At 49.4% G+C, this 24189-nt stretch overlaps 1 protein-coding gene across 1 annotated transcript in view; it reads left to right on the top strand.

Annotated features, from left to right (window-relative positions):
- Positions 1–24189, top strand: part of EPHB2 (EPH receptor B2) — a 137308-nt gene that overhangs the window by 102044 nt on the left and 11075 nt on the right. Inside the window, exons 6-8 of the mRNA XM_052635730.1 lie at positions 9359–9521; positions 12243–12351; positions 13374–13438. Of these exons, the coding sequence (XP_052491690.1) occupies positions 9359–9521; positions 12243–12351; positions 13374–13438 (337 nt within the window). The remainder of the gene's footprint in view (positions 1–9358; positions 9522–12242; positions 12352–13373; positions 13439–24189) is intronic.

The following is a 24189-nucleotide window of genomic DNA, read 5'->3' as shown; positions in this document are numbered from 1 at the left end:
CTGTTTGCATTTGCCTGCGTGCCCTTTGGATGGGGACAGGGATCTCTCTTTGAGCTTTTAAATCAGACCCCCATGACTCCCTCAGAGCCCCAGGGTTGGAAGCCACTGGTGTCGAAGAAAGAGCTCTGGACAAGGAGTGAGGAACTGTAGGTTCAAACCCCAGCTCCATCCCTAACCAGCTGTGTGTGACCTTGAGCAGGCATCTTTCTCTGAGCTTCAGTTCCCTCTCGTGTCAGATACGAATGAGACCACCTTTCTTGGGTGGGGGGTGGGGGTCGCTGTGCAGGTGAAGGAGAAAATGGTCTGGCCCTCAGCAGAGACGAGTACTGAGTATGCTTTCCCTTCCTCCCTTTCCTGCCCTGCCTGCCTCTCGGTGAGCAAGGGCTATGTGACGGAAGACCAGGTAAGCTCAGCACATCCGAATGTGGAGGCTGCCCAGTACAGAGGCGGGGGAGAGCGCAGCCAAACATCAGAGGCCCAGGGAACTCCTGACTGATAGCTTCCTTACCTGCTCCCTGAAGCCGTCCCAGGGAGCCACAGAGACCACCCCTGAGAAAGCGGTCACTGGGCTCTCATTCAGACTAAGGTGTAAATGACTGTAGGAAGTACATTAGTTAAGGGTAAGCCCACTGGGAAACAGAAAAGGATGGAAGGGCTTTCCCTGACTGAGAGGAAGAGAGATGGAGGCAGTTCCAGCCAGCTGAGCTGGAGCCCCGCCTACTGAGGCCCTGCCCAGCCCTTCCACTCTGTTAACTCCTGGCTCAGCTGAACTCTGGTGCGTCTCAGAGGTTCAGCAAACATCTGTCCAACCTCACCCAGCTGGCTTGTTTCCTTGCTCATCCCCTCCTCTCAGCACTGCATTCCAAGAGACCAGGGACCACAACTGTCCCATTCAGCACGTTCTCCCAGGGCCCTGGGGCTGCCTCCAAGGAGACACATGATAAATGTTGGGCAAGTGAACAAGTGAGTGAATTCCTTCCTGCAGTCTTGGTGGAGTGTGGAGTCCTTGCCTTGTCTCTGCCATGTCCCCCGCCTGGCACACAGTAGGCACTCCAGGTGTTGTTGGATGGCCCGAGCCCAGATGATGGGAGGCAATCAGCTTCTCCCTCGCTGGACCATCGCGAGGCTTGAAGGAGCTGGGCACCCAGCTCCCAGGGTGGCTGGACCAACTGCTCTCAGGCCCAGGAAGCCCCTGGCTTTGCAGAAGCCAGCCTTCCCACCCCCTCTGGCAGGGATAGCTTAGCAGCCCAGAATTTAAAAAAAAAAAAAAAAAACTAATTAAGAAGCTTTATGATTAAATGAAACTGAAAGTGTTTGTCCCCAAAGACGGGAGCGGAAATGAGAAATCCCAGTGCAGATCCTGCCTACGACCCATTTCCTACCGAGACGGGAGGGGCTGGGGAGCCTGACAGAGGTATGAACCCGAGGCAGCTCTGCCCTACTTTCTGCTGCTGCCCAGGCATCCCCAGGCCCCTGCCAGGGGTGGCAGGACCAGCAGGCCCTGCAGCCACCGCAGTTATCACCTGCTCACCTTCCCTGCGCACTCACTATGTGCTGAGCATACCATCTCTGGTAACCCCATTCCTTCTTGCGGCAGTGTGATTCATCCCATTAGACAGGAGGGAAAACTGAGGCAAGGAGAAGCTGTGTGACATGTCCAAGAGCACTCAGCTGCTAAGTGGCGGAGCAAGGATTTGACACTCTGCTCTTACTCTTCACCTGGCCCTCCTGCCTCCCAGTTTTCTCCCAGAGATGTTCTAGGATGACTGTTAAGAGGTGGATAGGACCAGACTCTGATGGAGAATTCTAGGCACAAGTGATGAGAGCGGGGCAGACCTGAGGTACAGCTGTTAGCCGCTCCTCCCAGGGCCTGGATGCAGAAAGAGGCAGCTTGGCTCTGCCAATGGGGAGACAGACATCCGTTCACTCAGCATTCACTGTCATCAGCTTTGAACTGGGCCCTGACCTGGATGCTGAGTTCACTCAGAGTAACTACGCTTGCCTGGAGACCTGAGGACTTCACAGTTCAGTTCAGCTCAGTCTTTCAGTCATGTCCGACTCTTTGTGACCCCATGGACCGCAGCACACCAGGCCTCCCTGTCCATCACCAACTCCTGGAGTTTACCCAAACTCATGCCCATTGAGTCAGTGATGCCATCCAACCATCTCATCCTCTGTCATCCCCTTCTCCTCCTGCCTTCAATCTTTCCCAGCATCAGGGTCTTTTCCAGTGAGTCAGTTCTTCGTGTCAGGTGGCCAAAGTATTGGAGTTTCAGCTTCAGCATCAGTCCTTCCAATGAATACCCAGCACTGATCTCCTTTAGAATGGACTGGTTGGATCTCCTTGCAGTCCAGAGGACTCTCAAGAGTCTTCTCCAACACCACAGTTCAAAAGCATCAATTCTTCAGTGCTCAGCTTTCTTTATAGTCCAACTCTCACATCCATACATGACTACTGGAAAAACCATAGCATTGACTAGACAGACCTTTGTTGGCAAAATAATGTCTCTGCTTTTCAATATGCTATCTAGGTTGGTCATAACTTTCCTTCCAAGTGTCTTTTAATTTCATGGCTGCAGTCACCATCTGCAGTGATTTTGGAGCCCAAAAAAATAAAGTCAGCCGCTGTTTCCACTGTTTCCCCATCTATTTGCCGTGAAGTGATGGGACTGGATGCCATGATCTTAGTTTTCTGAATATTGAGTTTTAAGACAACTTTTTCACTCTCCTCTCTTGCTTTCATCAAGAGGCTCTTTAGTTCTTCTTCACTTTCTGCCATAAGGGTGGTGTCATCTGCATATCTGAGGTTATTGATATTTCTCCTGGCAATCCTGATTCTAGCTTGTGCTTCTTCCAGCCCAGCATTTCTCATGATGTACTCTGCATAGAAGTTAAATAAGCAGGGTGACAATATACAGCCTTGACGTACTCCTTTTCCTACTTGGAACCAGTCCAAGTTGTTCCATGTCCAGTTCTAACTGAGTTGTGGATGTGACTGGAGATGGAAGACTTCACAGCCCAGGGGAAAAGACAGGTTCAGACACAGCTATTAGACAAGATGTGATACAAGCCATAGAAAAGCCAGCAAAGTTTTCGGGGGGACACCAAGGAAATACTCATAATTCTGGCATGGATGAGAGGAAGTCTTCATTTAAGTGACAGTTGAGCAGAACCTTGAAAGATGTTAGGAGTTCAGACAGAGAAGTGATGAGGGTGGGATTTTTCTGGGCAGCAAGAACAGCCTGTGCAAAGGCCCCAGGGCAGGAATGTGCTAGCTGTACTCAGCGAACAAAGAAGAGAGTGGAAGAGCCAGGGCCACAAGGGAGAGAGCAGTAGGGGAGGAGCTTGGGGAGGGAGGCGGGTCGGGTTGTGGTGGGTCTTCCAGGCCTTTAGGGTCTGGATTCAATTTGATAGAGTCTGATAGGAAGCCATCAGGAGATTTGGGAATGATGTGATCTGATTCATATTGCTTTAAAGATTCCTATAACTTGCCACGTGGAGAATAGACTGCAAGGGGGTCCCAGGGACACAGGCAGACCCAACACGGGGCTCTCATGGGATGCCAAGTGGGAGATGAGCATGGAGGGCTGGCAGCAGAGATGTGAGGAGCTGACCGATTCAACCAGTATTTCGGACCTCAGAGGACCAGGGAGGCGTGAAGGACGACTCCTGGTGGACGGTGGAGCCTTTTCCTCGGGACAGATGCAGGCCTTGTGATTTGCAGGTATAGGTTCGGTACTTATGTGCGCTTAGTCGCTCAGTCGTGTCTGACGCTTTACGACCCCATGGACTGTAGCCCACCAGGCTCCTCTGTCCATGGGATTCTCCAGGCAAGAACACTGGAGCGGGTCGCCATTTCCTCCTCCAGGGATCTTCCCAACCCAGGGGTTGAGCCCACATCTCTTGTGTCTCCTGCGTTGGCAGGAGAATTCTTTGCCAGGGGTAGGGAGGTGTAGTCAAGAACAGACAAGTGTGCAGGCAAGTGTGCAGAGGATACACGGAAGTGAAAGGTTAGGATCCAAGAGAATGGCAAGGTTTAAGGAGAGAAAGAAAAGTTGTAGCTGAACGTCTCAGAGGAGACACCAGCAGAGGGGTAGGAGGAGAATCAAGAGTGGTTTCTGCCCCTGGGCCCTCAGGTAGGGCTGTGACATCCCCGCACCACCTCTGCCTTCCCGAATCAGCCCCACTCGGGAGGCGCGCCAGGCTGCTGGCGGGAGTGAGGGGATTATTTCTAGGTAAGCCGGCTCTCACCAGCTCTTCAGAGTCCTCCTGGGGCCTGCCATCGATTTCTTTAATGAGGGCTCCAGATCCTCCCAGGTAGGGGAGTCCGAACCGAGCCCTGCCGTCCCGTGTGGGCCGCACCCCCCAGCCCTCCCCCTCCTCCCCGCCTTCTTCAGAAAGAGCTCTTTTGGAGCGGGTTCTGGCTTGGCCTTTCCCCGGCTCCGCGGGGATTTCCCAGCCTGCCCGGAGCCCGGAGCTGACGACCGCTTCGCAGGAAGGCTTCTGGATGCCGCTGACGAACGGCGAATGGCGTTAGCCAGACCGGGGCGGGCCGCTCCCATTGGCTCCGGCGTCCCAGGGGAGGTGGCCTCCTTTGGCAGCTGCCCCAGAGCACACAGGTTCACACTCCCCTCGGCTCCCCGCAAGGGCTCAAGACGAGTCATTTGTGAGGCGGATGGGCCCGCGAAGGCCACATCAATTTATGTGTTTATTCAACAGAAACTTCTACTTGGCAGAAGTGGAAGGGAAGGATATTCCAGAGAGAGGCAGCAAAGGTGGGGGCAGGAGGGGGTGAACTATGAAAGGCCAGGCTGCACTCAGGTTGTTGCCGAGGGTACGTGGAGCAGTAGCGACACGGAGATGCCTGTTCACTCACTCGCTTTTGCATACATGCCTTCATTTAATGAACATTGGTGAAGGCTTATTCTATCACGTGTTGATGATAACCACGATGGCGGTAGCCTCCGTTTACTCTTTTGTGTGTTAGCGGTTGTTGTTCAGTTGCCAAGTTGTGGCCAACTCTTTCTGACCCCGTGGACTACAGCATGCCAGGCTTCTCTGTCCCAAGTTCATGGCCGTTGAATCAGTGATGTCATCCAACCGTCTCATCCTCTGTCACCCTCTTCTCCTCCTGCCCTCAATCTTTCCCAGCAATCAGGGTCTTTTCCAATGAGTCGGTTCTTTGCATCAGGTGGGCAAAGTATTGGAACTTCAGCTTCAGCATCAGTCCTTCCAATGAGTATTCGGGGTTGATTTCCTTTAAGATTGACTGTTTTGATCTCCTTTCTGTTCCAGTGACTCTCAACGGTCTTCTCCAGCACCAGTTAGAAAGCATCAGTTCTTCGGCACTCTGCGTTCTTTATGGTCTAACTCTTGCATCCGTACATGACTACCAGAAAGACCATAGGCTTGTCTATGCCAAAAGCTTTGCCCAGTTTTTCCTGTTAAACTTCCGCAGCCACTCTGTATAGTGTGTAGTGGTGTGATTCCACTTTAGAGATGAGAACACTGAGAGTGAGAAGGCTTAGTAAATGTACCCGTGCCTCACTGGCGCACTGTGTAAGGCCTTAAACTAAGCGCTAGTGAATTTCATACTAAATTTCTTCCCATAATCCATCATTGCTTAATCTTTATTCAGATAATGGAACTTCAAAGAGAGAGAAAAGAGAGTGGGGAGAGGGAAGGAAATTGATGGCTCTAGACAGTATCTCCAGTGTGCCAAGCACTGCCTGATCAAATTTTATCTTCACAACAACCCTGAAAAATTGGCATTTATTGCTCCATTTTCTGGAATAGAAAACAGGGGCTCAGAGAAGTGAAGGGCTTTCCCCGAGATTATAATGCAGAGCAGTGGAAGAATTGGCATCTGAAATGACCTCCAGTCCCCTGCATGGCTCAGACAGTAAAGAACCTGTCTGCAATGCAGGAGACCCAGGATGGATCCCTAGATCGGGAAGATCCTCTGGAGGGGGAAATGGCAACCCACTCCAGTATTCTTGCCTGGGCAATTCCAGGGACAGAGGACCCTGGCGGGCTACAGTCCATGGAGTCGCAAAGAGTCGGACACAACTGAGCAACTAACAAACATGCCAATCCCCTGCTCAGCCCTGTGTCTGGTTTTAGAGAAGGGATCCACTCAGGTTAGTGCCTCAGCTTCCCAAGGCAGCTATGCCTCTAGCAGTTCCCTCCCATCTACCTCGTATAATCAAAAACTTCTAGCCTCTCTTAAGTGGGGGACCTATCTAGTATGCAGAATCCAAGCCCCTTTTTCGAGCCTGAGCCCATCCCATGTTGGACAGCGGCACCTATTGGCCAAATCTGGTACTGCTCCCTAGATTTCACAAATGAATAGTCTTAACAGTTTAATTAATATTCATTCATTCATTCATTATGTCAGTAGTTAGTGAGCAGGTACTGTGTGCCCAGCCTGAGGGTCCCAGAGATAAGCCAGACACGCTTTCTGCCCCAGAGATCCCACAGGCTGTGGAGAAGACACGTTTATATCAGAACGATGGGTAGGAGAGGAGACAAAGGACCTGCAGTCTCTGACTGGGACATTTGGGAGGGCTCCCAGGCTTCCCGGATAGCTCAGTTGGTAAAGAATCCGCCTGCAATGCAGGAGACCCCGGTTCAATTCCTCTGTTGGAAAGATCCCCTGGAGAAGAAATAGGCTACCCACTCCAGTATTCTTGGGCTTCCCTTATGGCTCAGCTGGTAAAGAATCTGCCCACAGTGCGGGAGACCTGGGTTCGATCCCTGGGTTGGGACGATCCCCTGGAGAAGGGAAAGGCTACCCACTCCAGTATTCTGGCCTGGAGAATTCCGTGGACACAGTCCATGGGGTCGCAAAGAGTCAGACACAACTGAGCGACTTTCTCTTCCACTTTCCCCAGCCAAGGTAGTAACTGTGCTGAGTCTTGAATGATAAGTAAGAGAACTGCCGGACAAATGAGGAAAGCGTAGTTCAGATGGGCAACAGCACTTGCAAAGGCTCAGAGTGTCCAGGGAAGGTCAGACTGGCCAATAAAATACAGGACACCAGGTTACATTTGAATTTTCTTTTAACATTTTAGTATAATACCTCAAAGACTGCACAGGACATGCTTTACTAAAAATTAGTCATTGTTTAGCTGAAATCCAGATTTAGCGGAGCATTATTCTATTTTGTTTTGTTTTTCTAAATCTGGCAACCCCAGCAGGGAAAGGGGAAGCAGCTCCATATGTCTGGAGCCTGGAGGACCCTGGGGATGTGGCAGGAGAGACCAGGAAAAGCCGGGTCATGGAAAGTCTAGAACTGGGGAAGGACTCTGCACACAGGCCCCTGTGCCTGGTCCAGGGGAGCAAAATACAGCCCCTTCCCTCTGGAGCTTACTGTCAAGGGAGAGACATAAGCCAGGGCCCAGGGCAATGGAACACAGCAGGAACCCCCTCCTATGGTACCAATAGCAAGTGTTCCAGGGCTCAGAGCAGGAGACACACATCTGGCTGGGAAATCAAGGAGGCTTCCTGGAGGAGGGGGCAGGCAATCTGGCAAGGCTAAAGAGACTTCCTACCTGCTGCTGCCCCCACATCCCAAGCTTTTTCGTACCTCCTTGCCTTTGTGCCTACTGCTCCTTTCCAGGACCACCCTCCCCCTTCTTTGCCTGGTGACTTGTATTTATTAAGGTTCCATTTCAGTTCCCCCCACTCGTCAAGACACTTTCCATGGCTTCATCTGCTATCCCCGACCCAGGCCAGGTCACATGCCCTTGGGCTCATTGTGCTTACCCCACCCGTGTAAGCCTTTCATACATACCAATTCATTTCTTTCTCTAAACAGTCCTCTGAGGTAGCTATTATTATTATCCTCCCCATAATACAGATGAAGTAAAGGAGGCAGGGAGAAGTTAAGAACCTTGCCCAAGATCGCAAAAGTCATAGAGTCAGGATTTGAACCCAGAAAGTCTGGCTCCAGTTTGTTGTTTTAACCTCTATATGATAATAACACTGTAACTACAGTGTAGTTATATAATTACATAATAGGATAGTAGTTACAATTATTATCTATAATAACATGGCCCACACTGAATTTGTTGCATGAGAGTTTCCAAGGGCTCTGTGTACCCAGACATATACATGACTGACATGTACACTCAGGCGCACATTTTTCTACACAAAGGTTCCTAGCTTTTCATTAGTTTCTCAAAGAGGCTCATGATCCTCCAAGTGTTAAGACCTCCACACCATTTGCTTTACTAAACTGAGCTCCCCAAGGAGGCCAGGGCTTGTGCTTTACCCACTGGGGGCCCCTGGTACCCAACTCAGGGTCTAGTACAAAGAGGGTATGTGGGGAGGGTTTTCTGGGTAGCTGACAGACACCTGAACAAGCACCATGGAGGCTGGTAAACATCTGCCTCAGCTCAAGCACTCCTATGCGCCAGCCAGATCTCTGTCTAGTCCCAGACTCCTCAGGTGACCCTGGGCAGTGCTCAGATCAGAATTGGCATTCTGCATCTCTCAAAAGAGGGAACATCAGGTCCTAGGTATCCAAAGGCATGCGTATGTGAGGTGGTTCCATGCAGGAACCTGGTTTTAACTCCTAAGGCAGCCACCAACTGATATATGTGACCCTGAGCATCGTTTCCCCTTTCTGGGTCTTAATTCTTGCCTTATTCAAACATGCTGAGGCTGAATGGGGGTCCTTCCACTTAATCCATTGAGGCATGGGGCAAAGAGGGGGAAGCAGAAATGAATAAGGTGGAGCCTCTCCCTGCTGTCTCTAAGAACTCACAGCCTCGTCTTCAGGGTCTGCACACAGTGGCCAGTCAGTCTGTGTGTATCAGTCAGCTATTGTTGAGATGATGCTGCAGAACAAACAGTTCCAGCAATCCAGCGGCTTACGAGAAGTGGCTGTTTTTCCTGCTCATGGGTTTTTGTCTTTGGGTCAACTGAGGTGGTGCTGTTTCAGCCTAGGAGTTAGGTCAAGGACTTCTTCGCATGTTTCCCCTTCTGGAACCAGCGGTTACCCAAGTTAAGCCTCACCATGACAGATGGCAGAAGCCCAGGAGACTGAGTCAAATCAACAAGTGCCTATAAAGCCCCTACTTGCATTACGTCCTCTAGCGTATTCCAGCAGCCAAACCAAGTCACAGGAACAAACTCACCATCTGTGAGGCAAAGAAATACCTTCTGCCTTCTTTTGTGGGAAGTGTTGCAAATCATATGCCGAAGATGTAGGCATGTCATTCTGTTATAGGGAAGGAGCGAAGTCTTTGGAACCACAGAATTTGTCCAGTAGCCATACCTGCCCCCAAGTGGCAGGAGGAGATGGTGGACTCTGGGCACAGCCTCACTAACTGTTTTCTCTGTTCCTCGGCAGGAGCTGAGTGAGTACAACGCCACAGCCATAAAAAGCCCCACCAACACGGTCACTGTGCAGGGCCTCAAAGCCGGCGCCATCTATGTCTTCCAGGTGCGGGCACGCACCGTGGCAGGCTACGGGCGCTACAGTGGCAAGATGTATTTCCAGACCATGACCGAAGGTGAGTAGGGGCCAGAGCGCAGGAGGAGGGCCTTGACTCTACAGACAGAACAAGGGCCGCCGCGTCTACACAGTGCCTTTGTGCAAATTAGCAAGGGCTCCTTCCCCACTTCTAGATGTCATTCTCCCTCCATCCTGGGTGAGAACGCTCGTGCACTATACCAACTGCACAGCCACATATGCAGGCACTGTTTCTGTGGCCCAGAAAGGATATGGACTCCTCCGTTGCCATCATGTCCTTTCCCAGGACCCTTGGGAGCCCAGCCTCAACTTGCAAAGCTACTCTGAACAAGCCACTTCCATTCCCTGGTCCAGTTTCTTCTCATCTATAAAAATCAAAGTGTTATAGTCCATCTGAGGGAGCAAACGTATCTTATCCATACATCACACCAATGACATGCAGTCGGATTGAGACGCATTCTGAAGCGACATCTGAACTCAACAGGGAGAAGTGCTGGGATGGATTAGTAATGTCTTTCCCTGAGCAAGAGAATGGGAAGTTGCAGCCCATGTGCTATGTGTCTCCGAGTCTGGGACCACATGGTCTCTAAGCACCTTCCTGCTCCAGTAATCTTTGAGAAGCTGCATAGTTAAAGAATGTAGGCTCTAATGCCTGACAGATGGAAATTACAGTGCTGATTGAGCTCTACCTGTGTGGTCCTGAGTAACTCATCTTACCTCTCTGAGCCTCAATTTTCCCATTTATAAATGGGGATGATAACAGCTAACTCATTAGCAGCAGCAGCATGAAACTAGTGTCAGGAAGGGCATAAAAGTACAGGCCCGAGCACAGGGTTGGCATTAGGTCTCACATGGTTAGTGCTCACCAAAATAGAGTTAAGGTCATAGTTGTCACTGCTGTGAGTCTGGGGGTCTTTTCCCCAACCAGCCAAACTCCAGAGCAGAATATTTATGACCACACTGCAGCATCCCTTCTTAGCATCTGCTTCAACCCCTGGACACAGGCCTCAGCCTGTGCCGAGTTAAACATCTCAGGGGGCTCCTGGACCCCTGAATTCTTGTCTTATCACAAAAATCCTCCCTTATAGCTCCACCATCACCTCTAGCACTCAGCTCCTCTGTAAAATCCCCCTTCCTCATGGCCAGAGTTTTTCACCTCTCTAGGTCCTCTTGTATGTTGGTTGAGGGTCACTGACCTGGGGACTAGGGGACTGTCCCAAGATCTTTATTAATTCCACAAATATGTGCTTGTGCTAAGGATGCAGAAATGACCTAGTCCCTGACTTCAGCAAGTTCCTGCCTGGGCCTGGAGGCAATGAGAAGTAATAAAAATAAAGTGTTAAATAATGAAGATCTTGATGCCACTGAGAATGCACTGAGGGGTTTCCAAGAGCCGGGACCAATGCTGAGTGCATTTTACACATTATCTCGCTTAAGCCCATGGCCTTGGGTTAAACAGACCTGGATTCAAATGTTGGCACTGGTCACTGTCTAACTGTGTAAAGTTAGGCAAGTCACGATTTTGCGAAGCCTCAGTTTTCTGATCTGATAAATGGGATAATTACACGTAGGATATCATAGAACTGTTCTGAGACTCACACAAGGTACATACCTATCATGATAGGCTCTTAAAACACTTAAAAACAATAATAGTTAATATTTACTGAGTACTCACTATGTGCTACAAGTTACTGTAAGTGGGCTTTTTTTCAATGTGTTTGTTTATTTGGGGCTGGGGCTTTGTTGGTGCATGCGGGATTTCTCTAGCTGCAGCGAGCTGGTGGCTACTCTCTATTGCTGTGTTTGCTTTTACTGCAGTGTCTTCTCTCGTTGTGGAGCACCGTCTCTAGCATGTGCAGGCTCAGTGGTGGTGGTACACGGGCTTAGCTGCCCCGTGGCGTGTGGGATCTTCCCACACCAGGCAGAAAACCCACGTCCCCTGCACTGGCAGGCACATTCTTAACCTCTGGACCACCAGGGAAGCCCCACTCTACGTGTTTTACACAAAAATCCTATGATGGGAACTATTATCCTCTCCACTTTACAAATGAGGAAACTGAGCCACAGAGATAAGTCACTTTACCAGAGACCGCACAGGTAGTAAGTGGCACCACTGGAGCCGAAACCCAAGGAGTTTGGCTTGAGAGTCTGTGTTTTGACCTGCCTCTGTATACGTGTCAGCGTATTATTATTCAGTTCAGTTCAGTTCAGCGCTCAGTCGTGTCCAACTCTTTGCGAGCCCACAGACTGCAACACGCCAGGCCTCCCTGTCCATCACCAAGTCCTGGAGTTCACTCAAACTTATGTCCATCGAGTTGGTGATGCCATCCAACCATCTCATCCTCTGTCGTCCGCTTCTCCCACCCTCAATCTTTCCCAGCATCAGGATCTTTTCCAGTGAGTCAGCTCTTCGCATCAGGTGGCCAAAGTATTGGAGTTTCAGCTTCAGCATCAGTCCTTCCAATGAATATTCAGGACTGATTTCCTTTAGGACGGACTGGTTGGCTCTCCTTATTGATTTTCATGTCTACATTGAGATATAGGCATTATGCCCATTTTATAGATGAGAAGTTGAGTGCCAGAGCAGTTCATGGATTTGTCCAAGGTAACTTGTGAGGGAGTAACAGCCAGTTCTCCACCTGATGCTCTGTCTGGAGTGGCAGAGAGTCTGGGGATCCCAGGAGAGCCAGGGCAGTGGGAATGCAGGGGGTTATGACCCCCCGAGCCAGGCTGAGAACAGTGTGCTGTGCTTCCTCTCCAGCCGAGTACCAGACAAGCATCCAGGAGAAGCTGCCGCTCATCATTGGCTCCTCGGCGGCCGGCCTGGTCTTCCTCATCGCCGTGGTGGTCATCGCCATCGTATGTAACAGGTGGGTGGTGTCCCCCTGCCTGGGCCAGGCCTGGGTTCCGAGAGGGCTGCCCATCCATTCTGCCATCCCTGAACAGGGTCTATGACCAGAGGGGGCAGGAGGGGCTCGGGGAGGCCCGGAGACCCCCAAGTGGCCTCCCACCGGCTAAATGGCCACAGTTGGCAGTCCGTCCATTTGGTCAGGTGTTGCCCTGGACAAGTCCATGCTCCACGGAGGTGGCTTACCGAGACACTAATACTTCAGCGCAAAGGGACAGCTCCAAACAGTGGGCAGCAAAGACTGCACAATGCAGGAAGCCAGGGGACAGTGAGGGGGAGTACAGATCACCCCACTTTCTGCTCTAGCAAAAGCCCTTCGTGAACAGGGCCTGAAGCAGGCTGAGGAGCTCAGCTGGCTGAGGTGGCCAGAAAGAGAGGGGACATAGACAGGGCCAGGTGTCTGGCATCCAAGGGACTGGCACAGCAAGCACAAAGGCAAGCAGTGGCACTGGTTCCTGGACTTCTGCTGGACTTAATGCAGAGACTGTCCCTTCTTCCTTAGAGCTTTCTACTTTATTTATTTTTGGCCACACTGCATGGCCTGCAGGATCTTATTTTCCCGTCCAGGGATCGAACCTGTGCCCCCTGCAGGTGGAAGGGCAGAGTTCTAACCACTGGACCACCAGGGAAGTCCCAAGAGCTTCCCACTTGAGAACAGACTAGGTCTTAAGGTCAGACGGACAGAAGCCTCTGGGTTTCTGGGACCAGGGGCCACGGCCAGAGATGCCTTTGCTCTTTGAAAGGAGCTTGGCTGGAGAGGGGAGAGGGGAACCAGTGAGCCTGGACTTGAAGTTGGAGAGGTGGGAAGGGCTGGGGGCAGGGGGAACCAGGGAAGGTGAGCTTGCGAGGCAAGGGTCCAGCAGGGAATTCTCTGGCAAGGAGGTGGTTTCCAGGGCCTGCCCACCCTCTGCCTATCACCTGCTGTGGCTCCCATCTCCCCGGGCGCCTCCAGGTGGCTCCAGCCCTTTGCTCTTGTTCCAGAAGACGGGGGTTTGAACGTGCCGACTCGGAGTACACAGATAAGCTGCAACACTACACCAGCGGCCACAGTACGTATACCCCGGCAGGGCCGGCACCCCGGGATCCTTCACTTGTCAGCTCCCCACCAACCTCTCCAGCCTCCTTTCTCTGTCTGCCTCCTCCCTTGCGGCAGTCAGACTGAATGTCGAGCTGTTGTTCCCTGAACGTGAACATCCTGTTCCTCCTGCCTGGAGCACTCTTCCCTCTCTTGCCCTGGCTAGCTCACTCCCTCAGGCTTCATCGTGTACAAACCCCTCTGAGAAGCCGTCCTTGGTCCCCACTCTCCCCTGGATGCACAGCGCCCCCACCTGGCTGCATGGTGATGGTCGTCTCCCTGTCCCTCCACCATTATAGTGGGAGCACTTGGGGACCTGAAATCGTGTCTGACAGTCGCCACCACCTCCCCGGTGTCCGCTGGCTGCCCAGCACACAGCAGGCACCGGACAGACTGGCAGAATAAATGTCGGGTATGCCAAAATGTTCGTTCGGGTTTTTCCATAAGATGGTATGGGCAACGAAATTTTGGGCCAAGCCAGTATATGATCTGAGTGAGACGATGGGGACCCCAGGCTCTGACCGCGGAGGGGAGAGAAGGGAGCCGGGAGGCCCATTCTTGTGCCGCTCAGTGACTCCTTGGCTGCCTCTTCCCGACCCCTGCACCGTGCCCCGGTTTCCTTCACTGTCCCATGCCACCTTCGGCCAGGGCTGGGGGCACATGTGCCAGACACACCCAGAGCAGATGTCTCCTCCCGGGGGCGCCAAGCAGAGAGAAGAACAGAGTGTAGATTCCTCTCCATCTGATCTTGGCAGAACCAACAATCTGTGGGGGAGAGGAGATATGGATCCTCACTTTGGCTCACTTGGCAAATGGGAATTCCAAGTGGGTCCCCTATAGGCTCTCAAAGTGTACTCAGTGGGGTACCCTAGGGCTTCTCAGATAGTTCCCAAGTGAGGGGTCATCCGCACACCCCTTCAGTTGCCACGTATTTGTTGTGGCCCATTACGTACATCAGGCTCTGCTTCAGGTGCTGGGGACACGCAAGTAAACAAACCCCATATTCCCGCCCTGATGGAACTTATATTCTAGTGGGAGGGACAATAAACTATTACATTTAGAATGGATAAACAAGGTCCTCATGGATGGGGCAGGGAACTATACTCAATATCCTGTGATACACCATAGTGGAAAAAAATATAAAAAAAGAATGTATGTATGTGTATAACTGAGTCACTTTGCTGTACAGCAGAGATTGGCACAACACACCAACTCAACTATACTTCAATTTTTAAAAAGTGACAGGTATTTTTAATATAAACGCAAAATATTGATAAATTTTAAAAAATAGGGTTTACATTTTCTGCAAGATTAAAAGAATTCTGAAGATTGGTTGTACATCAGTATGACTGTACTTAATAATACTGAACTGCACATTTTGAAATGGTTAAAATTGTGCAATTTATATTATGCAAATTTAGCACAATTTTTTAAAAGAATATAATAAAAAATCCTAGGAAAAAATTTTTTAATACATGCAATAAATGAGCAAAGTGTATGGTATATCAGAAGATGAAAGTGCTGTGGGAAAAAAAACAAGGTAGGAAGGGGTGATTCAGAGCTGCAGGGGTTCAGTTTCAGTTCAGTCGCTCAGTTGTGTCTGACTCTTTGCAATTCCATGGACTGCAGCACGCCAGGCTTCCCTGTCCATCACCAACTCTCAGAGCTTGCTCAAACTCATATCCATCGAGTCGGTGATGCCATCCAACCATCTCATCTCTGTCGTCCCCTTCTCCTGCCTTCAATCTTTCCAAGCATCAGAGTCTTTTTCAGTGAATCAGTTCTTCACATCAGGTGGCCAAAGTAGTGGAGTTTCAGCTTCAGCATCAGTCCTTCCAATGCATATTCAGGACTGATCTCCTTTAGGATGGACTGGTTGGATCTCCTTGCAGTCCAAGGGACTCTCAAGAGTCTTCTCCAACACCACAGTTCAAGCATCTTGCTCAGCTTTCTTTATAGTCCAACTCTCACATCCGTACATGACTACTGGAAAAACTATAGCCTTGACTAGATGGACCTTTGTTGACAAATAATGTCTCTGCTTTTTAATATGCTATCTAGGTTGGCCATAACTTTTCTTCCAAGGAGCAAGCGTCTTTTAATTTCATGGCAGCAGTCACCATCTGCAGTGATTTTGGAGCCCAAAAAAGTAAAGCCTCTCACCATTTCCATTTTTTCCCCATCTATTTGCCATGAAGTGATGGGACCAGATGCCGTGATCTTGTTTTCTGAATGTTGAGTTTTAAGCCAACTTTTTCTCTCTCCTCTTTCACTTTCATCAAGAGGCTCTTTAGTTCTTTTCGTCTTCATTTTGCAATGCCAAAGAATGTTCAAACTACCGCACAATTGTACTCATCTCACACCCCAGCAAAGTAATGCTCAGAATTCTCCAAGCAGGGGTTAGAGGAGTGTTTTTAATGTTAATTTGGGAACGCTGTGCTGGGTTTTTGTTGCTGTGCACAGGCTTTCTCTAGTTGCCAAGAGAGGGGGATACTCCCCAGCTGTGGAGTGTGGGCTCCAGGTCTCGAGGGCTTCAGGAGTTGCAGCACGTGGGCTCAGTAGTTGTGGCACACGGGCTTACTTGCCCCGGGGCATGTGGAATCTTCCTGGGCCAGGAATCGAACTCATGTCCCCTGCAGTGGCAGGCGGATTCTTAACCACTGGACCGCCAGGGAAGTCCAGGCCTTGGTTTTGACTCTGAGTGAAATGAGAAGCCTCTGGAAGGGTCTGAGAAAAAGATGGACATGCTCGGAGTTACAGTTTCCACAGGACTTCTCTGGCTGCCCTGTGGAACATGGACGGGGTGGTGCCAGGCAGGGACGGAGCAGGGACCGGGAGGTGGCCTTTGGGATCATCCAGGGAAGTGCTTTTCCCTGGTGGCTGGACCAGGGTGGCAGCAGGGGAAGTGGTGGGAAGGCGGAGGGTTCTGACACACTTTGAAAGTAGAGCCACTGGATTCTCTGCAGTACTAGATATGGGGTATACAATAAAGAGCAGAGTCAAGGAGTTCTTGATATTAAGCCTCTGTGTGTATATGCGTGTGTGTGTGTGCGTGCGCGCACACACACACTTTGCTTAGTCATGTCCAACTCTTTGCAACCCCATGAACTGTAGCCCACCAGGCTCGTCTGTCCATGGAATTTTCCAGGCAAGAATATTGGAGTAGGTAGCCATTTCCTGCTCTAGGGGATCTTCCCAACCTGGGGATCAAACCTGTGTCTCTTACAGCTCCTGCACTGGCAGGCAGATTCTTTACCGCTGTGCCACCTGGGAGGCCCCTCTGGGTAAGACTTAATTTGGAGTAAAAGTTCTTGAGCTTAAAAATCATTTTTAGACATCAATGTAAAAATAATTAAACCATTAACATTTCCAGAAGACAATTTAGGTAACTATTTAATTGATACGTGGAGGGAAAAGCACTTTCTAAGCACAAAAGCAATGAAAGGATCATAAGACAAACGTGGACAAATTTAACTACACAGAAATAAAAATCCACCTGTATGTTAAAAATAAAACTCATAAATTCCATCGCCCCAGCCTGTTCCCCAAGTAATAAAATCATGATATAGCTAAACATATTGTGTTCTATAGGCCAAGAGCTACTTTAATGCTCAATGTGTATTTCCTCATTTAACCCTGATCATTTCCCACTTTGAATATGAGGAAACCAGGGCACAGAGAGGTCCCGCAGTTGTGCAGGGCAAACGCTGGGATACAAACACAGTCTTGGCCACGCTGTGCTACCTACACCCTTCTGAGTAAGACAGGCTCACACGCTCCATCACCTGGAGCCATTCAGGAGCGTCACTATTTAGAGCAGCAAGTCAGTAACAAGGAAACAGGTGACACAGGGGTTTATTTTAAAAATAGACTCCAGAATAGAACGTGTTGTTCATAAATCAACGCATTCTCAAGCTCATACTCCTACTCTCTGCATCTGAGCAAGATTTTGTTGTTTTGTTTTTTTCTCAAAACACTGCCAGCCCCGTGATCACATATCTACCAGCAGCCCTGTGTGGCTGGGACAGAGGAGGAAGCTGAGGCCTGGCTATGTGTGTGGCTGACCCAAGGTCACCCTCATGGGCTCATGTTTTCCATTGTGCAGCAAATGCTGAATGAGTGCTGACATCTATGGTGCTTGGACATGGAGCCAGAGGGATGCACCGGGTTTCTCAACCCTACTTTGCTACCGGCCAGCTCAGTGACCTTGGGGAAGTCACTGGAAGCTCAGGAAAAGCCACTCTGAGCCTTGGCCTCCTTATGTGGGAAGTAGCAGGATTGATGCTTCTTTCACAGAGTTTTCAGGATTAAATGAATTAATGGATGTTAAAGTGCTTTGCAATAATAATATTTAATAATAAGCAACTCCTCATGATAACAATTAACAATTATTCAGTGCTTTCTGGTTGCCAAATCCTGAACAAAAGCTTCTCATTTAATCTCTGCAACCTCCTTACGAGATAGGGGATTTGTTTATTATCTCCATTTTGAAGATGAAAAAAGTGAGATGCGGAGAGGTGAAGTAATTTGCCCAAGGGCACACGGCCAGATTAATACAGTGGCTGATCCTGAATTCAAACTCATAAAGCAACTTGTTTGTTACCATTATTGCTGGCAGATCCAGGTCTCTGGATGCCTGGTTCCTCCTTCCCTCATCTTGAATTTCCCACATGGGTTCAGGATGGCATATGACACTGTTGGTGACCCTGACAGTCATGAATCATCCAAACAGTGGCCCAATATTTTCTGAAGATTCTTGCCTGCCAAGGTTCTCATCCAACTGCAGTTCAGAAGATGCCCTTCCTGGGAGCCAGGCCTTGTGCAAACCTCTGACCACAAGGGGCTCACATTCTATCCCGAGACACAGGTGGGGAAGCACTCAGAATAAACCCTCAAGGCAGACAACCTGGATTCAAACAACACTTCTGCCACTAACTAGCTATGTCCATGTCCCCTTGGGCAAGTTATTTCACCTTATTCATTCATTCATTCATTTATGGCTGCACCGGGTCTCATTGCTGTGCACCAGCTTTCTCTAGTTCTGGTGAGCGGGGCTACTCTTCGTGGCGGTGCAGGCTTCTCACTGCAGTGACTTCTCTTGTCTCAGAGCACAAGCCCAGTAGTTGCATGGGCTTAGTTGCTCTGCAGCAGGTGGGAGCTTCCCGGATCAGAAATCGAACCTGTGTCCCCTGCATTGTCAGGCAGATTCTTAACCACTGGACCACCAGGAAAGTCCCATTTAGCCTTTCTTATACCAGTTTCTTCATCAAAAAAGGGGGAGACCATTAGGTTGAAACCAAAGGAAATGGCCATTTTTGTAGATCAATTCAGTTCAGTTCAGTTGCTCAGTCGTGTCCAATTCTTTGCAACCCCATGAACCGCAGCACGCCAGGCCTCCCTGTCCATCACCAACTCCCGGAGTTCACTCAGACTCACGTCCATCGAGTCCGTGATGCCATCCAGCCATCTCATCCTCTGTCGTTCCCTTCTCCTCCTGCCCCCAATCCCTCCCAACATCAGTCTTTTCCAGTGAGTCAGCTCTTCGCATCAGGTGGCCAAAGTACTGGAGTTTCAGCTTCAGCATCATTCCCTTCAAAGAAATCCCAGGGCCGATCTCCTGCTGAATGGACTAGTTCGATCTCCTTGCAGTCCAAGGGATTCTAAAGAGTCTTCTCCAACACCACAGTTCAAAAGCATCAATTCTTCAGCGCTCAGCTTTCTTCACAGTCCAACTCTCACATCCATACACGACCACTGGGAAAACCATAGCCTTGACTAGACGGACCTTTGTTGGCAAAGTAACGTCTCTGCTTTTGGATATGCTGTCTAGGTTGGTCATAACTTTCCTTCCAAGGAGTAAGTGTCTTTTAATTTCATGGCTGCAGTCACCACCTGCAGTGATTTTGGAGCCCCAAAAAATAAAGTCTGACACTGTTTCCACTGTTTCCCCATCCATTTCCCATGAAGTGATGGGACCAGATGCCATGATCTTTGTTTTCTGAATGTTGAGCTTTAAGCCAACTTTTTCACTCTCCACTTTCACTTTCATCAAGAGGCTCTTTAGTTCCTCTTCCCTTTCTGCCATAAGGGTGGTGTCATCTGCATATCTGAGGTTATTGATATTTCTCCCAGCAATCTTGATTCCAGCTTGTGTTTCTTCCAGTCCAGCGTTTCTCATGATGTACTCTGCATATAAGTTAAATAAGCAGGGTAACAATATACAGCTTTGACGTACTCCTTTTCCTATTTGGAACCAGTCTGTTGTTCCATGTAGATCAGGAGGAGTCAAATATTGACAGTTTTGTAGGGCTCAGTCTAGTAGTAGCATTTACCCAGAAAAATTGTCAGGGAAGATTAATTGGATCAATACCTGTTAAGTGCCTAGAACAGGGTCTGCTATGTGGTGAAACCATGCTAAACTGTGAGCAAATCATGTTATCAATGGTAAGGCAAAACCAGAGGGCCACCGAAGCAGGAACTGCAGCACTCAGAGCCATATAGTCAAAAAGCATTTATTAAGTACCTACTGTATACGACCCTCAAATATACTGTAGAGAAAAAATTTTAGAGCAAGGGCTCGTAACTGGAGAGTTCATAACTCCTAGAGCTTCCGGGGCCTATAAACATCCCAAAATTACATGCTGACCATGGGCACATGCACACACGTGTGAATTCTTGGCCAGGAAGCAGAGTTCATAGCTTTCATAAAATTCCCAAAGGTATTTGTGACCCCAAACAGGTGGAGAGAGAAAACAAGGGCATGTCAATGAGTAAGGCTAGTGTTCTTTCAGTGAGCATTTATTGAGCACCGTCTATGTGCCAGGCCCTGGGATTTAGCAAGAACAAGACAGACATGGCCTCTGTGCCCCTGGGGGAGAGAGGGTAAAGCAAGCCCTCACAGGCAGGAGAGTGTTCCAGAAAAGGGTGGGAGGGGACTGTGGGCCTGTGAATCCGGGAGCCCTGGCACGAGGTAGAGAAGTCATACAGACGTCTGTGGGAGTGGGCGTGGGGGCAGAGCAGTGCTAGCCTGAGAAGGCCTTGGTCCCCTCTGGAGGGATCCAGGCAGGCTGCACAGAGGAGGTGGCATTCGACCTGGACACAAAGGAAGAAGAGGGTGCTCCAGCTAGAGGGAACCAAGTGAACAGAAGCAGAGAGGCCAGAAGCTGTGAGGTGTGTCCGGGACCTCTGGGTAAGTAATTCCTCGTGCTGGCAGTAGCAGGGAGCTGTCAGTGGAGGCCATTACGGAAGAAGGCCAGATGAAGGCACTCGCCTTTAAGGACCTCCTTTAAGCCAGAGGTCCCCAGGGACAGTTTCGTGGAAGAGAATTTTTCCACAGACCAGTGGCAGGGGTAGAGGGATGATTCAAGTGCATCACATTTACCGTGATTTCTATTATGATTTTTATTTCTATTATGATTATTAGTGTGTGTTAATCACTCGGTCGTGTCCAACTGTTTGCAACCCTGTCCATGGAATTCTCTAAGCGAGAATACTGGAGTGGGTTGCCATGCCCTCCTCCAGGGGATCTTCCCAACCCAGGGATCAAACTCAGGTCTCATGAATTGCAGGCAGATTCTTTACCATCTGAGTCACCAGGGAAGCCCTCTGTTATTATTACATTGTGATACATAATGAAATAATTCTACAATTCACCATAATGCAGAATGAGTGGGAGCCCTGAGCTTGTTTTCCTGCAACTAGATGGTCCCATTTGGGGGTGATGGGAGAGTGATCAGTTCAGTTCAGTCACTCAGTCATGTCTGATTCTTTGTGATCCCATGGAGTGAAGCATGCCAGCCCTCCTTGTCCATCACCAACTCCCAGAACTTACTCAAACTCATGTTCATTGAGTCGGTGATGCCATCCAACCATCTCATCCTCTGTCGTCCCCTTCTCCTCCCCACTCTGGGGAGAGTGATAGAGAACAGCTATAGATACAGATGAAACTTTGCTCACTTGCTTGCTGCTCACCTCCTACTGTGTGGCCTGGTTCCTAACGGGTACCAGTCCAAGTGGCCCGAGGGGGTTGGGGACCCCTGCTGTAAATGATGAGCCCTCCTGACTAGCACTCCTGTCCAAGGCTTGGGGACAGCATCTGATTGGTTGGCGGCATCCAAGCAGGCTTTGAGCTGCCGTCATGCTTCCCTTAGCTCCCTGAACTGACTCATTCCTGTCCTCCCTCCCCAGCTGGTCCAGCAGGAAAAGCTTCCCCTAGTTCTGTTGGCAGGGAAGCGAAAAGTCAGTCACCAAGGGCCACAGTCCAGATGCTGAGTCTGGGCAAAAAAAGAGAGCCTCTCTGCGGGAGCTGATGCCCCTGCTCTGGGGAGGGCTGACTTGGGGAAGGAGGAATCACAGATGAATCCAGGAGGAGGAAGCATGGACCAGATCTGGATGGGTTTCCTTCAGGAAGCAGTGAGCTTGGTGATTCAGAACAGTGGCCCTCGGCTCAATTCTGACAGACCTGGGTTCAATTGCTGGCTGTGCCATTTGCTAGCTGTGTGGTCTTGCACAAATTACTTAGCCTCTCTGAGCTAAAGTTTTCTCTCATGTGAAATGAGAATAATGATCTCATTTGAAAAACTAAGATCATGGCATCCAGTCCCATCACTTCATGACAAATAGATGGGGGGGTGGGGAGTGGAATCAGTGACTGATTTTATTATCTTGGGCTCCAGAATCACTGCAAATGGTGACTTCAGCCATGAAATTAAAAGGTCCTTGCTCTTTGGAAGATAATCTATGACAAACCTAGACAGCATATTAAAAAGCAGAGACATCACTTTGCCAACAAAGGTCTGTCTAGTCAAAGCTATGGTTTTTCCAATAGTCATTTCCTATTGTAAATGACTATTACTATTGATGTGAGAGTTGGACCAAAAAGAAGGCTGAGCGCAGATCCTTTCAAATTCTGGTATTGGAGAAGACTCTTGAGAGTCCCTTGGACTGCAAGAAGATCAAACCAGTCAATCCTAAAGGAACTCAGTCCTGAATATTCAATGGAAAGACTGATGCTGTAGCTGAAGCTCCAATACTTTGGTCACCTGATGCAAATTGCCAAGACCCAGACCCTGATGCTGGGAAAGACTGAGGGCAGGAGGAGAAGGGGCGACAGAGGACGAGATGGCATCACCCATTCAATAGACACAGGTTTGAGCAAACTCAGGGAGATGGTGACGGACAGGGAAGCCTGACGTGCTGCAGCCCTTGGGGTCCCAAAGAGTCGGACAGGACTTAGCAACTAAACAACAACCTCTAGGAGCTAGCTGTTGGGTGGAGGAGATGGGATTATACATATAAAGAGCCTGGCACAGTGTTGGGCAGAGACAAAGGGCTCAGAAAGTGGAAACTGGTATTGTTATTCTTCTATGTCTATCATCCAGGTTCTGTCAATGTACAGACACTGAGTGTCAACGGCATGCAGAGCGTTGATTCTGCAGTGTGCCAGGGAGGGAGGGTTGAGGAAAAAACGTGCACCCATCCCCTGCTTCCCAGGCTCCCACGATGGTGGATTTTTTTAATCATCTCACTTAATTCTTATAGTTTTATTTTTTATTTATTTAGGTTGTGCTGGGTTTTTGTTGTGGCACGTGGGCTAAAAAGTTGCAGCACACAGGCTTAGTTACCCCACGGTATGTGGGATCTTAGTTCCCCAATCAGGGGTCAAACCCAAGTCCCCTGCATTGGAAGGCAGATTCGTAACCACTGGACCACCAGGAAAGTTGGAAGACGGTAGTTCTTAACCTCTTTTGAGGTCAGAGACTCCTCTAAGTCTGCTAAAAGTTTTGGATCCTATGCCCAGAAAAACACAAATATACATATGTACGTGTATAAAATTATAAGGGAAATCCAGAAAAAAATTCTATATTCAGAGATAGATTTTTGGAGAACTTTTATTTTCAACAATATGTATTTACATAATTTTAAACTATAAAGAGCATAAATTATTTTTCTAATCCAAAAAGACAATAATAATGTATTCCATTTCAGCAGCCCCACTCAACCCATCCTGGGCCTGCCAAGTGGTTCACAGATCCAAATTAAGAAAACTCTGACCTAAAGGGCTAGGCAGACACCCACATAAATAAGACAAAATAAAACTAATGTGTTAGAGCAGTGGTTGGCAAGCTTTTCTGTAAAGGGTCAGACAGTAAATATTTTAGGCTTTGCAGGCCTTATGGTCTCTGTTGTAACTGATCAACTCAGCCACTGGAGCATGAAGGCAGTCACAAACAAAGGAATGTGTGTGGCTTTGTTCCAATAAAACTTTATTTATGACACTTTATTACAAAATGGGCAGTGGGCCATTTTGCCAACCCCTATGTTAGAGGTTCCAGCTCTTAGATGACTGGAATGTCTTAACTAGAGGCTGAGAGTGGTCAACTAACAAGTCCAAGGTCACGGAGCTGAGCAGGGTTGTGACCCCACTCACCAACCAGCCAACCTTGCTACGGTGCAGAGACTCCAGCGCCCAACGCCGAGAGCTGCTGCCCCCAAAGTCACAGCTCCTGGAGCAGGCGGAGAATGCGGGGAGGGAGCTCAGGACCCAGAGGAAGGCCCCAGCTGGGTGACAGCCAGATGGTCTGGGAAGTGGAAGACTAGTCATCTGGGAGGAGGAGGGAGGGATCGTCTTTCCCTTCCTTCAAAGCACGTTGCTGACTCACTGCTGAGGTCAGAATTGGGTCTTTAGTATCCAAGTTACCATCTTCCTTTCTGCATCAAAAATAA

The sequence above is a fragment of the Budorcas taxicolor genome, chromosome 2 (assembly GCF_023091745.1).
Source record: "Budorcas taxicolor isolate Tak-1 chromosome 2, Takin1.1, whole genome shotgun sequence".
In the NCBI taxonomy this organism is placed as follows: domain Eukaryota; kingdom Metazoa; phylum Chordata; class Mammalia; order Artiodactyla; family Bovidae; genus Budorcas; species Budorcas taxicolor.
This window is presented reverse-complemented; position numbering and strand designations above follow the sequence as displayed.